At 42.2% G+C, this 16,568-nt stretch overlaps 1 protein-coding gene across 2 annotated transcripts in view; it reads right to left on the bottom strand.

Moving 5' to 3' along the window:
* PRKG1 (protein kinase cGMP-dependent 1) overlaps positions 1 to 16,568 on the bottom strand; it is a 1,275,046-nt gene that overhangs the window by 136,252 nt on the left and 1,122,226 nt on the right. For both annotated transcript variants that reach the window (XM_046026825.1, XM_046026824.1), the window contains exon 8: positions 7,019 to 7,084. In XM_046026825.1, the coding sequence (XP_045882781.1) occupies positions 7,019 to 7,084 (66 nt within the window). The remainder of the gene's footprint in view (positions 1 to 7,018; positions 7,085 to 16,568) is intronic.

Here is a 16,568-nt window from a genome sequence, read left to right as displayed (position 1 = left end):
CCGCATGTCAGACTCACTGCTCAGCAGGGAGTCTGCTTCTCCCTCTACCCTTCCCCCCTGCCTGTGTACTTTCTGTCTGTCTGTCTGTCTGTCTGTCTCTCTCTCTCTCTCTCGTGCTCTGTCTCTAATCAATAAATAAAGTCTTTAAAACAAAAAAAGATAGGCAGAGCACAACATGGAGGGAGATCAGAACAGGACTGCTGGGGACAGCACTCGATTCTCTAATAGTGTTTAAGTCATGGGACAGCAAAACTATGCCTCATAAGCCAAATTCAGCCCATTATCTGTTTTCCTTGTATGGTCATTAACTATGCATACTTTTGACATTTTTATTTTATTTTATTTTAAAGATTTTATTTATTTATTTGACAGAAAGAGATCACAAGCAGAAGAGAAGCAGGCTGAGAGAGAAGAGGAAGCAGGCTCCCCACCGAGCAGAGAGTCCAATGAGGGGCTCAATCCCAGGACCCTGGGATCATGACCTGAGCTGAAGGCAGAGGCTTTACCCACTGAGCCACCCAGGCACCCCAATTTTGACATATTTAAATGGTGGAAATAAAAAGGTCTCAAAAGTTGAGTAATACTTCTTCATCCCTGAAAATATGAAATTCAAATTTCAGTGTCCATAAATAAAGCCTACAGGGTCATAGCTATGCTCATTCATTGATGTGTTGTCTTTGGTTAGCGTTTCATTACTACAGCAGAGTTGGGTAGTTGCAACCAAGAACACAGAGTCCACAAAGCATAAATATTTACTAGCTGCCCTTTTTAGAGAAAGTTTTCCAGCCCCTGGTTTAAGCCATGTCACTCTGTCTTCAAGTTGCACACTCAGAAAATAAAACTTCTCTTAACGCAACCCACAATTTCTCTTGGGCACTTTGGTGATCATTTGCCTTGAGCCTGTATCTTAGTGAGTCTCAGCTCCACTTTGAGAAGAAGCTCTCCCTCAGAGAAGCTGGATAAATGCAGTTTTCTCCATACATTTCCGTCTCCTCTGGTGTGAAGTCCTGATATACAAAGCTTCCAGGCTCTTTCCTGGCTGGCCAACTTTTTGATACACCTAGGCCAGGGCACGGATGAAGTGGATTTAGTATTTTTCCTTGACCTTGGAGTGGAACATCTGACTAACCACAGCAAAGGCAAGTTGAGGAAGAAACCAACCCACCAGCATGGAGAAGGCTGGGGAGAAATCTGGGTGGAGACCAGCATCAGAGGCAGGACCTCTGGAGACTGATGTAGGTGTTGGCTAAAGAGCTGGAAACTAGTAAGAGAAAAGAGTGACAGGTGGAGGGTAAGGTGATCAAAAGGTAGGAGGTTTTGCTGCCTGCAGTGGTAAAGAAACAAACAAAAATTTGAGACCAAGTTGTCTCTAAGCTAGCCCTAATCACTCTGTTTTCAGACCCATATTGAATTTGTGTCTTGTTTATTTCAGAAATCCGGGTATCTGAGGCAGGAAGCAGACATTCACTGTTAATTTTCTTAACAAATAGATGTAAAATTTCCTATAGTCTAGTTCTAACCCCAATTTTGATACCCTAGTCCCCATTTGGGACTGAGAAAGAGTCTTCAGTGTATCAGTTCCAGTGACTTTTTCTCATTGTCCAATCTATCTTGGTAACTTGTTTGCTTTCCTATGTTTAATGAGTCTTGGGACCATCCTTGGACTTAAGAGTTGCTTCCTAACCACTAGCCCCACAGCTAGAGTCTTACTACTCTTTCACACACATGGCATGAATATGTCTATTACAAATGAGGCAACAAGGGCTCTGGGACGTTAAAATTTTGAACCACTATCTCCCCAGCTTCCCTGATCTATAGGGATACCTTGGTTTCTAAAGGTGCCATTTGCAATGTCCTCTAATCTGATATTTGAGCCTCCCTCCTATCTTACCATTTTTATGCCTCTGCGCACTGCACTTCTTTTAGGCAAGTTCTTGGTCTCCATCCCCCACTGTGTCTCAGGGACAAGCGTCTCAAGCCGCAGCTGACTCCAAAGCATGACCAAATATCCCAAATTCAGTGATGTAAAGGCTAGCCACATGTGGTTTGTAAAGTATTTTAGTGATTCCTGGAGTCCCATGGAGGGCCTTAGGCATCACCTGGAATGATTTAGAGGGACAAAGGGAAGACCTTTGGGTACTCTAGGGATTTTGCCCCCTGGAGCCAGAAAATTTCCTGCTTTCTTTGTATTTTATTTAAACAATGGATTTGGTAAAACAGAAGTTTGAAAACCAGTGGTGATGAGATGTTATTTTAGCTTGAGATTACCATGGGTGATAGTCAAAAACAATTAACCATACGACACAGGAACTGGCCAATCAGAATGGATACTAGTACTGGGGTCTACCAGAAATCACCTTTTAGTTGTTGCATCATGGAGAGATTGGGAGAGTTATGGGGCGGGGGTGGGGATGCGGCAGGGCGGGGACCAGATGACCAGGGAAGTAGGGGAGTACAAGGGGCCCTCATGGACCTCAGACCACTGCTGTTTACCAACCAGCAAAAAAATAGTTTAATTTTCACAACCAGCATGGCTACATCTGGGAAGTTACACAGTAAATCAGGGATAGTTAGGACTCTAACTTAGATCTTCATTTCCTGGGGAAAAATAAAAAACTCTTCTAACACTTCCTAGTAGTTACATTACTGCTTTTAACAACGATCTAAACATGTCAAAAAATAAATGATCTTCCTTGAATCTTTAGCTTCATCCACAACTCATATCCATGAAGAAGTAGGCATTGCATGACCTATTACAGGATGCAGTGATGTACTTACTTTTACACTTAATTGTTTTCATGGATTCCAAAATGAGAGGTGCTAAAGATCCCTAATTTTGTTGGTTAAATATTCAAAAATTTTATTAATGGAAATAGACCAACACCCTTCTTCTTTAGTCAGTTTTCGCAAAATCTAGAATCACTGCAGTTAGTTACTAAGACCATGACAAGGCTGCAAGAATCTAATTACCAGAGAACACTTTTTGGGAAAACCATGTATCTGTTTATCATTTCCCAGTTTGTCAATGAGCATTTTCTGAAAGAAATTCTGACATGCCTGATTAGTTACAATAATGTTCTTTGGCTCTCCGTCTGGAACAATAAAGCATAATTACTGGCTTATGTAACATGGTACCTCGCTTGTAAATCTGAGAAAGCAGCTCCTTGTGTTGACAGTTCTAACATCTGCCATCTGTTTGCATGGGATGAAGCCCTGGTGCTCCCCTAATTGGCCATCGGTTAGGTTCCAGGAGATGGCTCTTGACAGGAGACTTTAGTTACAGTGTCTTTTGTTGGTGGTGACGGTGCTGGTGGTAGGGTTTTGTTTTGTTTTTTTAAGCTGAGAATTCAACATTTGGTGGGAAGACCTGCTTCTCTTCTAAGATACAGAAATGCATGTTCTGGCTGCTACAGTCAGGTCATCTTCTCTCTCTGTCTCCTGTCTCAAGGGGTACCCTCTCTATATATTCCTAAGGATAAATTTCTGCCAACTAGATAGCAAACTGCTAAATCACAAGGGCTCCTCTGCCTTCTGCAAGAAGAGGACACCACAGCTGCTGAATGCTTACTGTACAGCCTGTGATGTGCTTGGACCTTCAAGTATGATAAACTGTTTGAAAACAATCTTAACTCTAGGCAATATTATCCTATTTTGCAGATGGGCAAACTGAGATGTAGGATTTATGTAACTGCCCATAATCTCAAAATGTGGTGTAGTCAGGATTTAATTACTGGGTTTTATTTGACAAAGCCCATTCATTACCCAGAGCACACTATATAGGACTAGGTTTGAAAAAAAGAGAAAATCGGATGAGGGCAAAAGTATGTATATGACATGACATGGCATTCCTTTACTCCTCAGGACCTCACTTAACTCAGTTCAAGAAGCAGGACCAGATAGCCCACAAAATCCCATCTAATTTGTTTCTCTGATGAATCTGGGCTTATTGTTTAACCAAGAAATCTTACCAAGTTATTCATCTTCTAGGGGCTTCCATTTCCTATTCTGTTGAACGTCCTGTCTACCTTCTAGCTGGGATTCCATGCATGTGGAAATTCATAAATTATTAAAGGACTATAAAGATATAAACTGATATGATTACCTGTCCACCCAAGTCGCCTGGCACACCCATTGCCTCAGAAAATCTAGCCAGATTTTCTCACTTTAGATTTTATGATTTTTTTTTTTTTTTAAGATTTTACTTCTAAGTAATCTTTTCACCCAATGTGGGACTCAAACTCATGGACCCAAGATCAAGAGTTGCACGCTCTACTGACTGAGCCAGCCAGGTGTCCCTCTTGCTTTATACTTTAAAGGCAAGGTCAAGACCATCTGAGTTCCTGTAAATTTCCTACATATCTATAAATATGTAAATTTCTACATATCTATAAATTTTCTACCTCTCCTTTTAGAAATAGAAAAAAAAAAAAAAAAAGACAAGACACATATGTTCTCCAAGAATTCTTCCCTTGTTTGTCCACAATCTCCTCCCCTGTGGCCCTGTCTCCATGAAGTATTTCTTTTAGTAGTTTGTTTCCTTCATCTTCTTGGATGTGTGTGTGAACTCATCATAAGGACACTCTCCAAGAGCCCACCAATGCCTCATGCTCCTCCTCCCTCCATCCCTCCTCGGTCCCTCCTTTCCTTCCTCCCTCCTACCCTCCCTAGCTTCTACCAGCTTCCTGAAAGAAAGAGCCCTTAATCTGGGTGATCTTACTTCCTCAGGAGCCACTCACTCCCTGCAGGCTGGACACCATTCTCACCACTTGACTGAAACTTTTCCCTCTATCTGTATACCTCTTGGCTTCCATATGCACTGAACACTGCTGACTGTCCTTCCTCTCATGAATCTTCTCTCAGCTTCTGAGGTTTCCAGTATGGTTCTCACAGCTGATGCTTCGTTGTTATTTCCTGGTTTTCCCCCTCATGCCTCATTCTTGAATATAAGAATCTTCCCAAATTCTAAACTTGGTCCTTTTATATTCTCTCTTCTATCATGCAATCCTACGCCACCTCATGGCTTCAGCTATTAAACTCTGCATGAGCAATTTTTAGGTGAATTTTAAGACTCTAACAAGAGCTCTTGTCTTACTTTTTCCATCTCCTGGGTGTCCATCTTGTATGTCACATTCATTGTATTTGTTATGGAAAACCACTGTGCCTCCCAAATGGATTCCTCTGTACTCCCTCTGGATCTTCTCAATCCTGAGTACACACCACATTCCTTCCATGCCGTTTGCATTCCGTCAAGGAGTAAGGCCTCTGGTTTCACCTCTCACTCCAATGTAGTCCTTCTATAATGGTCTCATGTCCACCACCTGGATATACAGATGCTGAGCATATATTCTGCCTCGTACTCACCTTACACAGCATTCTCGATTAGTCTACCAATATAGTGATCGAGTGACACTGTTGTATTACATAAAACTCTCAATTACCCTACTCCCAACATTGAGGGCTCTTGGTGAACCAGCCCCAACATGCCCGTGAACTCGTTTGCCCCAACACCTGTGCCAACTGCCCTGACACAGCCTCCCTCCAGTCAGCTGAAACGGTTCAGTGTTCCCTTACAAGAACCATTGTGCTGTTCATACTATTTCTACTGCCAGTGCTTCTGGATGCACCCCAATGCACCATCATGCCCTGTCTTTCACAAAGACCTTCACGATTCCCCTTAGTAGTCATCACTCCCTTTGTTGGACTCCCCTAAGTGTGCTTTCTGGATCCTTCCTCTTTCCGCCTTGTGCATAGAAGCGAACCCCTCAAACCAGGATCTGTGCTGCTTCTCTGATTCTTCCCATGGCACTGAACCCAAACACTTGGAGGTGGTAGATTCTCGGTATGATGTTAGGCAAATGAAGGAAACCACTAGGTAATGGCTCTTTGTGGGAACCAGATAAAGAATATGTGTGTCAGAGACATTCAAAGACACACCACTCTACGGTGGTGCCACTGAACTGGTTCTAGAGACCCTGAGTCGAGGGGCCTCCAGAATTGAGATCAGTGGATCAGGCGGGACCCTTCTCCACCTAGAGCTTGCTGAGCTCCACATGCATACCCATCATTCCGGACTGCTCGCATCCGGCTCCCAGGGTCAGGCCATCCTGATACCCACAGCCTATCCCAGCTCTCCTGACTGCATGAAAGGGAGCTTTGCCATTCTTCCCTGTGGGTCAGCCACTTGGCTTTCCTGATACACTTCTCCACACACACAGCAATGGGGAAGAGTCTGGGGGACGGCTTCCAGATTGCACCCAGATATTTTACTCAGGCCCTGGGTGCATCAGCAATCAGATATTTGTAGTTGAACCGATAAAGCACTCAGGCGATGAGACTAGCAAAGCCAGAGGGAGAGAAGGAACAGGGCTGGGCATCATCGAATACACCTGTCACGACACTAAATACACGCCTACGTCTAAAATGATGTTTTCTCAAAAAAGTACCTTCCTTAAATGTGTCCCTTATAGGAGTCTGGGGATGGGAGAATGGAGAGAACTAAAACATGCTGAAGGAATGATCCATTTCGTAATACTACTACTACTAGTAATATTAGCAGTAGTGATAATTATTACTCTAAAAATTTACCGAACTAGCTAGTATTTCTAAGATCCTCCTTCGTAAAACAAAACGAAACAAAACAAACAAAAACCCAAACCCAAAAACCAAAACAATAAATAAATAAATAAAACAAAAAAGCCACTGGGACCCATGCTTTTCTTGTGTCTCATGAACCCCAACAACATTTCGGTGCCATTGCATGATAGCCTGTGCATGTCAAGGAGCTAACTGTGGTGGGGCTCACGTTGGTTAAGACCCTGTGGAAACTCCCAAGGCTGGAACAGCAGAGCCAGCCACTTCCAAGAATAACAGGGAATGAGAATCAAGTAGACAACTCACTTTTAAAATGAAAGAATATCAAACAAGGGTTTATAACTCCATAAAACAATGTCTAGTTCTAAGACCTTCTGTCCATCATGGATCAGAGCACATGTTATGCAGAATAAGGCAGAGTACTCACTCTCTGTCGATGACAAGGCAGGTCACAGCCTCTGCGGCGATTACGTTTGCTGTCCTCACATCCTCTCTGCATAAGAAAGAAAGAGACGTTGAAGTAAAAGAACTTTTAAAATCAGAGAAAAGTGTTCACTGCGATTCCTTTCAGGAGACACAGTGAATCATGTAGACCCTCTGATGTATCCATCCCTGGGGTTAGGTTTTGTTGATGTCTCAAGTTTCCTCATCCCGAGGAACCACCTTATTCTTGCCATTAATCCCTCAAATCCTACATTACGATCCAGGAGTTAGAATTTTTGATCTTAAAGTTCCATTTATGCAAGTGAAACAAAATTTTATATCCTCATAGCCCTGAGCTCTTCGGGGAATTAAAGGAGTTAACTGGATAATGATGAGGATGGTAATGACGTGAGTAATGAGAGTTTTTAAAGGACCCAAAGGTAGATTTCTGAGGACTGAGTAACCCATTTATGTATGAATTTATTATTCTAACCTTGAGAACAATGGATCTGTTTTAATTATCACCTCAGAGATCCTGTTTTAATGTGTCTAACCTTCTGGCAACTTCTAACACACAGTTATTCATCAATACCACAGTTCTTGGTTCTTCAAGATTATCTGACAAATATTAATTGCTCTGATTGAAATGTGTACATACTGTTTGGAAATATCCAATTTGTCACTGTAGGCGTATCTATGAACTTCTTAAACCTTTAAAAATGTGCTCTTCTATTTCTCATCTTACCCAGAGGTCAAAGACAGACTTTGTAAATTAACATTCGCATTTCATTCTGAGCTACTAAAAATGTCATAGTACTGCTATATGAAAACATTAAGTTATACATGAAAATGTACTCTTTTCCCTAGAAAAGTAAAATGTCAAAGTTAACATCATGATAAATATAAGTTGGAAATATATTACACAGAAATAATATGCTGTTACTAATACATTCTAAAACTCATAACCCAAGTATCATAGGTCTCTAACAATAGGCTTTTAAAGTCTTGAAAATAACGACGCATCTGCTGAATTTTTATTGTTTCAGAATACATTATGTCCTCACAGGTATTTCTGAACCCAGTATTTTTTCTGCTGATACATCTTTCACTGTTGCTACACTGCAGTGTTGCAATTACAGCTGTGGGGCACCTGGCTGGCTCAGTGGGTAGAGCCTGCAACTCTTACTCTCGGAGTTGTGAGTCTGAGCCCCATGTTACATGTAGTGATGACTTAAATAAAAACTTTAAAAAAATTAAAGAGATAGGGGCGCCTGGGTGGCTCGGTGGGTTGAAGCCTCTGCCTTCGGCTCGGGTCATGATCCCGGGGTCCTGGGATCGAGCCCCATGTCCGGCTCTCTGCTCCGCGGGGAGCCTGCTTCCTCCTCTCTCTCTGCCTGCCTCTCTGCCTAGTTGTGATTTCTCTCTGTCAAATAAATAAAATATTTTAAAAAAAAATTAAAGAGATAAAATTATAGTTGTTTCACAGGAACCATTAGTATTGAGTATTTGGTAAGTAACCGCTCCCTTACTAAAATTATTTTTCAGAAACAGCTTGATGATATTGTTAAGGATTCCTATTCCACAGAGATTTTAAACTCATGTTTCCACTTCCAAGGGAATCCACACTGAGGTTCTGGTAGAGTCGTGTTACATTTATACATTGATTTTGGAAGAAGGAGGTTTTATTACATTAATTTTCCATACAATCACATCACATGACTTTCCACTTGTTTGCAGCTAGTTTTAGGAATATAAGTAAAATTTCTTTATCTTTTTCACTAGGTTTGGGGTTTTGTTTGTTTGTTTGTTTTAAGAAATCTTGGGTGTTTTACATCATCACTTTCTCTTATGAAAGCACCTTTCCATTTCTGTTTCTCACTGGTTATTGCTATTAAAGGAGAGAAGTGATCGATTGTGTATCTTTAACCCACATGTCGTACTAAGTTCATGTCTGAGGCTATAACTTTTATTCCAACCTCCTCAGCCCCTCACAGGATTCTCCCCCTCAAATCCTCACCTTCCAGCCAAACTGGCTGCCTCTGTTCTCTGCTGAATACACCCCCAACTCCCCAGCTTATGGACGGGGGTGGGGGGTGGTTTCCTTCCTCAATTCATTAGAATCAACTAGACCAGGTTCTCTACCCATCTGTTCTCACGGCCTGATGCACCTCTTGACCCATGGGCCTCTGACAGTCTGTAATCTGTACACTTATTTGTGGGGTCACTTGGTTGGCCATTCTATCCCCCTCCCACTAAACCATCCGGGGGCAGGTTCCATAGCTAGTTTTACTCCCTGTCTTACCCCAAACGCAGGGGCCTGCAGGAGCTGCCTACTGTGTGGTCCAAGAATGGCTAAGGTACCACAGCCTCGAGCCCGTGGGTAGGACGAGCAAAGAGCAGGCTTTGGACACACGTGGGATTAGGAGGCAAACTACAATCCACGTGAAAGCCTTGAAATGGGAATGGTAAGAGCGCATACTCCCTGGAGGGCATCAAATGCGACAGAGTGAAGTTCATCGTGATGTCCCATGGGTGGAGGGCAGCGTGTTCCTCTCTGCACTCTGGTTCTTTCCTCTCCTATGCAGCCACTCTCTTTAGTGGTTTACCCTGCCAACAGAGGGCAGATACTCTTTCTGCTCCAAGGTAGCAGACGGTATATTTTCAATTCCATGATCACTTTCGGAGCAGGAATTTCAGTGAAGTGGACACAACAATGGGCAAAAAACATCAGTAATGCCCATTAGGTCCTTCATAAATCATATGATTGACTTTTCTTTCCTTCCTTTCCCTCCCTCCTCTTTCCTTCCTTCCTCTCTCCTACTCTTTCTTTCCTTCTTTCCTTCCTTCCTTCCTTCCTTTCCTCCCTCCTTCCCTCCTTCTCTTTATTTCCTTCCTTCTTTCCTTCCTTCCTTTCCTCCCTCCTTCCCTCCTTCTCTTTATTTCCTTCCTTCCTTTCTTCTTCCTTTTTTCCTTCCTTCCTTCCACCCATCCATGCTTCCTTTGTTTAAAAAAAAATGTTTTATTTATTTGATAGAGAGAGAGAGAAAGTGGAGGAGCAGCGGGGAGCTGCAGGCAGAGGGAGAATCAGACTCCTCTCTGAGCAGGGAGGCCCACACGAGACTCGATCCCAGGACCCTGAGATCATGACCTGAGTCAAAGGCAGACGCTTCACCAACAGAGCCACCCAGGTGTCCAAGAATGACTTATTTCTTAGGAGGCTGCTCATGGTAGTATGTTACTACACATTGCTGCTAGTTTAAAAAACAAAATATGCACCTATCACAGCTTTACAGAAAACATATTAAATCTGAATTTTCCTAAAATATATTACCATCTTGACGATTTAGAAATTGCCCACAAAGTCTTTAAAAATAATATATACAAAATAATGCTTTGTTCTGAACATATTCTCTGTGCATATTCATTTTTTAACTATTTCAGCCCAATTTCCAGTATTTTAACATTTTATTGTATTATCTGGCCTAAATTGGATCTCCTTTTTCAAGTGAATGCAATTTTCTTGCAACAAAAAAAAACACCTAAATATTTTAAAACAGAGATGGGGGAAAATAAAATATCAGTAGAGTGATATTGTGAAGAGAAATTGGAACTACTTTATTTTAAAAAGGAAAAATCTGTGAGTTATGGCCTACAATCAGGCTTAGTATCTAGTAATGTATGTCAAAATAGAAAAGAGGGAAAACCACATATTAACCATTAGATTATAATATCTGCCATTTATTCATTACCTAGTATATGGCAGAAACTGTATTAAGTGATTTGCACAAATCTCTCTTAACGCAGACAGCAGAGGGTGGATATTTTATCTCAACTGCACACAGGAGGACAAAAGTTAAGCAGCGCCCCCAGAGTCAAAACAGCTGGTGAGTAGCTGCTTTTGGAATTTGAACACAGAGCTGGTGGGCTCCCGAGCTCATGTCGGTCCATGGAAGTCCACTCCTTATACACTCCGCTACCAGATTCCAATCTGACAACAATTCTAAATGCATTCTAATGCAAAATGACTTGGGGCAGTAAGTAGTCATAATGCCTGTCACCATAAAAATATACATATTTAGTTGTTAATAAAAACAGTCTCACATGTGCATGGGTAGTCCACTGCAAAGCTAATTCAATAACCTGTTGTGATTCTCATAGTGTTTGAATTCCCATCTGTGGCTCTGTCCTAGCCCTGTGATGTTACTTCATAGTGATGTTACAATAGGAAATTATTAAATGCCAAGTTCACTCAATGCCAAACTCATGTTGCCACTAGGCTGTCATTGTGTCTCTGTTATTAAGGTGTTTTGTGCCATTAATGCCTGTCTAGGCAGGTATCTAGGCATACTGTCCCTGTGGACTGAGAAAGCCTGCTCCCAGGAGAGACAGAATGCCATCTGATCGAGAACTGACACATGTTCAACCCTGATTTTAGAAGAGACGGTATAGAAGCTTCTAATGAGAGAATGTTATTCATAGGAGCTGCTAATACTGTGACTTACTGTGTCTGTTTATTTCCTCGGCAGGTCCAAGCAAATATGTGGATTGAGGTAGAAAACATTACGTACTCGTCTAATACAGAGGTTCTAATAGCTCCATGTGGCTATTAAACCACCCTCTGTGCATACACAGCTGCTACGATATTGGTTTCACATAGAACATCTGTCCAGTTAAAAGGGCTTCACGTAATACCAGCTTAGATGAGAAAAAGAGGAAGGAGGGAGATCGTGTTACTGATTAAAACAGATGTCTTTGATTCTTACTTTTTTGTCAGATCGAGGTCTGTGATCAATTCTAGCAGAAGAAATAAGAGATTTGGAAAGCCTCTCTGACACTGACCACAAGACAATCTCATAACTAGAATTATAAGATAATGTACAATATCCTTAACTAAGAACATCCACCAAACACACGCACCTGTATCTACATGAGGGGCCAAGTCTAGCACACACAGGGTCTCTAAAAATCAGACCTCCTGCTCAGCCATTTCTCTGTGTGTGTTAGCTGACAGTGGACAAACACATACTACTGGGCAAGCAGCTTCTGTTGGCAGATTAACTTCACACATGCTGTTGATTAATGAGTCATTATAAGCAAAGCTATGCAGATTAGCAGGGCTCTCTCTTTAAGCCTTTCTGGAGAAGTTAGAAATTCCTTTCCATGAAATCATACAGCATGAAAAACACCCCAAATATTTGCAAACACAGTTTTCTGGGCACTGACTCTGAGACTCCGTGAGCTTCATCACTGGAATCTTCATCATCGCTGTATCCCAACGTGGAGTCACTGTCAGTGTCTGAATAATCCATAGCAAGGGCTCACGCAGGCTCTTGTCGCTCTGGAGCAATTTTCTTATGCCTCATGCCTGCAAGGGAACTCTCCAGCACATCGAGACCTCAGGGGAACGACACAGAGTGTAGGAGGCCAAAGTAGAGCATAGTTCATGCAAAGGAGCTGCCTGAGAAGCTTTTCCAGCTCTAGAGCAATGTGACTGTGGGCACCTGGCCCTCCCTCCCTCTGAGCCAGCCTTCATGGAAACTGACAGCTGAGTGCTCACAGCAACGCCGGGCGCCCGGCCCTTTCCTCTCAGTCAAGTGCAACAATTCAAGTTCACAGTGGAGTCTGCTTCATGTTGGACAGAATCAACCCTTCCCATCTCAAAAATCAAAGGCAAACAGACTACAAGTGGGATGATAAACACCCAACAGCCACTTAAATTGAAATTAAGCTTTGAATTAGTGAAGAACTAGAATTGCAGAATTTGTGGCCGATTCAACCGTGCCTTCCAATTCGAAAGTTAGGTCTCAGACAAAAAGCTGAATCAGGCCAGTCACCGACTCCACTTCCTATTTGGTTGTGAAGTTATTCCAACATGATTCACACCTCCCGCGCTCTGTAAAATGGATCGATGGACCGCACCCAAAAACACGTCTTCTAACCAGGGCTGGCAAAGAGTAAGCAACCAGTCAATTTTAGCTGCCATATCCTATCAACATTTTGGGGTCTTCTAGGACATCTCAGAAGCAGTGACCCTTTCTGCTTACCATCTGGAAACTCATTCCCGAAGTTTCTATAATAATCAGTCTCCTAATTCTTTCTGCTACCACCTTCTCAATTTATTTTCCTGAATCCTTTACCTTAGTGCACTGAAATACAGGTGTTCCTCCAAAATTCTGTTTCTGGCCTTCTATCTTGTTGCTCTGACTTCTCTCATTGGGGAAATCTCACCTCATCTTATGGTATCAACTCTTAGCTTTATAAACGACTCCAAAGACTTTTCATTTGAAGCTTTATCTCTCTCCTCTGGATACTTTCCTCTGGAAGTTCCATTGTAATCTCCAACTCAAACCCAATTCATTCTCCCTTAACCGCAAAACCTTGGTTTTCTGTGGGCACCCTGTAACATCACCCTTTGGGTTAATGACATCATCATTCTTTTTTTTTTTTTTTTTTTTTTTTTTTTTTTTTTGTGGAGAGAGACACAGCAAGAGAGAGAACACAGCAGAGGGAGTGGGAGAGGGAGAAGCAGGCCTCCTGTGGAGCAGGGAGCCCAATGCAGGGCTTGATCCCAGGACCCCAGGACCCCAGGATCATGACCTGAGCTGAAGGCAGACGCTTAATGACTGAGCCACCCAGGCGCATCAATGATATCACCATTCTTACACTCATCCAGGATCAAAAGAATAAATTCATTCTTTGCTCTCTCCGTGCCTGCATAGGTTTGCTCAGACTGTCTCAGTCTCTGCCTTCTCTCTTGTTCCTCTCCTTCCAGTGCATCCCTAGAGCTACTGCTCTAGGTGGGCCAGCACCATTCCTACCAGGAATGCTGATCTGGGCTTGTAACTGGCCCCGTGCTCCTGCTCAATCCCTCTTCCTATCCACGTCTCACTTTGCTGCACATTTTCAAATTTAAATCTAGTTGTGTCAACTCGTTGCATGAAAGCTTTCAAAGGAAACATCCAGGAAAGAAAATTTCTGCATTGTCATTTAGGGTTAGAAGTCTTCTGCTCCCTGACCTATGACCTTTTCAGGCACTGCACTTGTGACAAATAACAGTTTCCTTGGAAGACCCCAGCTGTTATCCTCATGTCTGTGCACAGGGAGATGAGGCTGCCAAGAACCCTCTACCCCAGTTCAAATGTTCCACCATCTTTCAGCAGCATTTGTGAAGGTTAAAAAAAAAAAAAAAAAATCCACCCAAGAAATAGGTCTACATATTGATTACAGAAAAAAGTAGTTAAACAAAAAAAGAGAGAAAAAAATAGAAAAATACTATGATGGCATCTACCAGGAGATAACTAAGGTTAACACCTTGGCAAATATTCTTCAAACACTTTATTATTCTCAAGTATTCACATGTTTCATGAATAATAATCATAACAAGGCATATCATATCCTGTATGCCTGAATCCGCAGGGAAGTGAGGACAGAAGTCAAATCAGTATGCAAGCACGTATTTGCAAATGCAGATCAGACAGCACACAGTCAGAGCTATGATAAGGGAGGATCTCATTTGGCAATTCAGATGACAGACAGCCTTTTTGAGGATGTTAAACAGTAAGACTAGGAGACAAGTGCAACATAGGCAGCAGCCCCAAGGAAGGAAATAGCGTATTTTAAAACAAAGAAGGCCACAATTGTGTGACTGAGGAAAAGAAGGCGGGGGCTGGGAGAAACCAGACTGGAGGGCCAGGCCACATCATTCAGTGCCTGGGAGCTACTCTAAGGATTTATTTTTTTAGGAAGAGATTAAGGGCACTTGGGTGGCTCAGTGGGTTAAGCTTCCCACTCTTTATTTAGGCTCAGGTCATGGGGTCATGATCTAGGGGTCATGAGGTCATGATCTTGGGGTCATGACCATGAGGCTCCATATTGGCCGGCTGGGGAGTCGCCTCAGATTCCCTCCCTCTGCCCCTCCCCACACTCACACTCCTACACTCACTTGCTCTTTCAAATAAATACATAAAATTTTATGGAGAGATTGACTAAGTGAACCTTCTTTCTTTTTAATCCTAATACATAAACCTTAACAATTCGCTGGAAAGCTCAAGCTCAATTAAAGGAAACACTTTGTATGCTATGATGAAATAAAGCATCAAGGAAATCATTTCAGATTTGCCCATGCAAGGCAGTCTCTGCTTCTCCTCAAGAGTAGGGACTCATGACATGACCTCAAAGAGGGCATTTCTCTAGGCAGAACAATCCCAAGTGGGATCCATAAAGTAACTCCAAAGTTTATTCTTCCTGGCAACACCGATCGGTATGTCCACCCACCGTATTAATTCACTTCCTCAGAGGATGCAAATCCTCTTCCATCTATGCCCTTGGAAGGTCATAATAAATAAGAGTGATGGATTTGGAAGAATTCCATTTTCACATTGTTTTTTTCCTTCTGCAACTTCTGTTGCATTGATGGCATAATGAATCTTTCACGGGACATAGGAACTTCGCATTCTATGGCATGCTTCAGTGACAATGAACATAGATATTTATTAGACTGAACCAAATGAAATTGGCCCTTCTGCACGGCTGTTGGCGATTTCATGTGGTTCAACTGTATGAAAAGGGGAGGGGAAGCAACTGCAAAGGAGTTAATACTGCTATTTCTTCTCCACTGTGCTCCCTTCCACGCTGCTCCCATAGTCCATATTTGAATGCATACGTTCCTCTGGATGTTGATGTGACTGATGGCTTCTGCTCTTCTATCTAGACAATAAAGACCATCCTCTGTACGTTCCATTGTAGCTAGGGTATGAATGAACTGCTGAGGAAACTCCTAGTTTTTTTTGTTGCTGTTGTTAGAATACAAATAGTTTTGACTCTGTACTCTAGCTTCGAACAGTAAACTTTTTGACAAAGTCTTACAAATATAAAGAATGTCTTCCTGGAGTACATTTCATGGAGAGAAGGAAGAGTTCACTCTTCTTGTTTATTCTGTTATTTTATTAGTTGTTTAAAAGCATAGATTTAGATATTATGTTGCCATGGTTTTCTCAGGGGCCCATCTGGTCTGTTTCTGAATGATTTAGAGGTATTTTAATTTTAGAGGGAAAAAAGGAGGAGGAAAATTTTCCTCTATTAAAATTTAAAAAGAAGTCACACAACAGAATAAATGTTTGTTCCTTTGCCCAAATCAGACACCCACTTTCCTCCTGATTCCATGCTTCCGCTTCTCTGAACCACACTTCATAAAATAATTTGATCAAAACAAACTTAGTGGTTGGTTTTACTTTTCAGACAGTGATACATATAAGCTTGTAATTTAATGGGCCAAAGAAAGTTTGCATTGTGGAGAAGGTATTAACAGACATATTATTCCATTTGTGCCTCAGAGGTTGTAAGTACTTTTTTTTTTAAGATTTTAATTATTTATTTGAGAGAAACAGAGAGAGAGAGAGAGAGAGCGCACACAAGCAGTGGGAGGGGCAAAGGGAGAAGGAGAAGCAGACTCCCCGTGAGCAGGGAGCCCAACAACATGGGACTCGATCCCAGGACCCTGAGATCATGACCTGAGCTGAAGGCAGACGCTTAACGGCCTGAGTCACCCAGGTACC

This window comes from Meles meles, chromosome 13, assembly GCF_922984935.1.
Source record: "Meles meles chromosome 13, mMelMel3.1 paternal haplotype, whole genome shotgun sequence".
Classification (NCBI taxonomy): domain Eukaryota; kingdom Metazoa; phylum Chordata; class Mammalia; order Carnivora; family Mustelidae; genus Meles; species Meles meles.
This window is presented reverse-complemented; position numbering and strand designations above follow the sequence as displayed.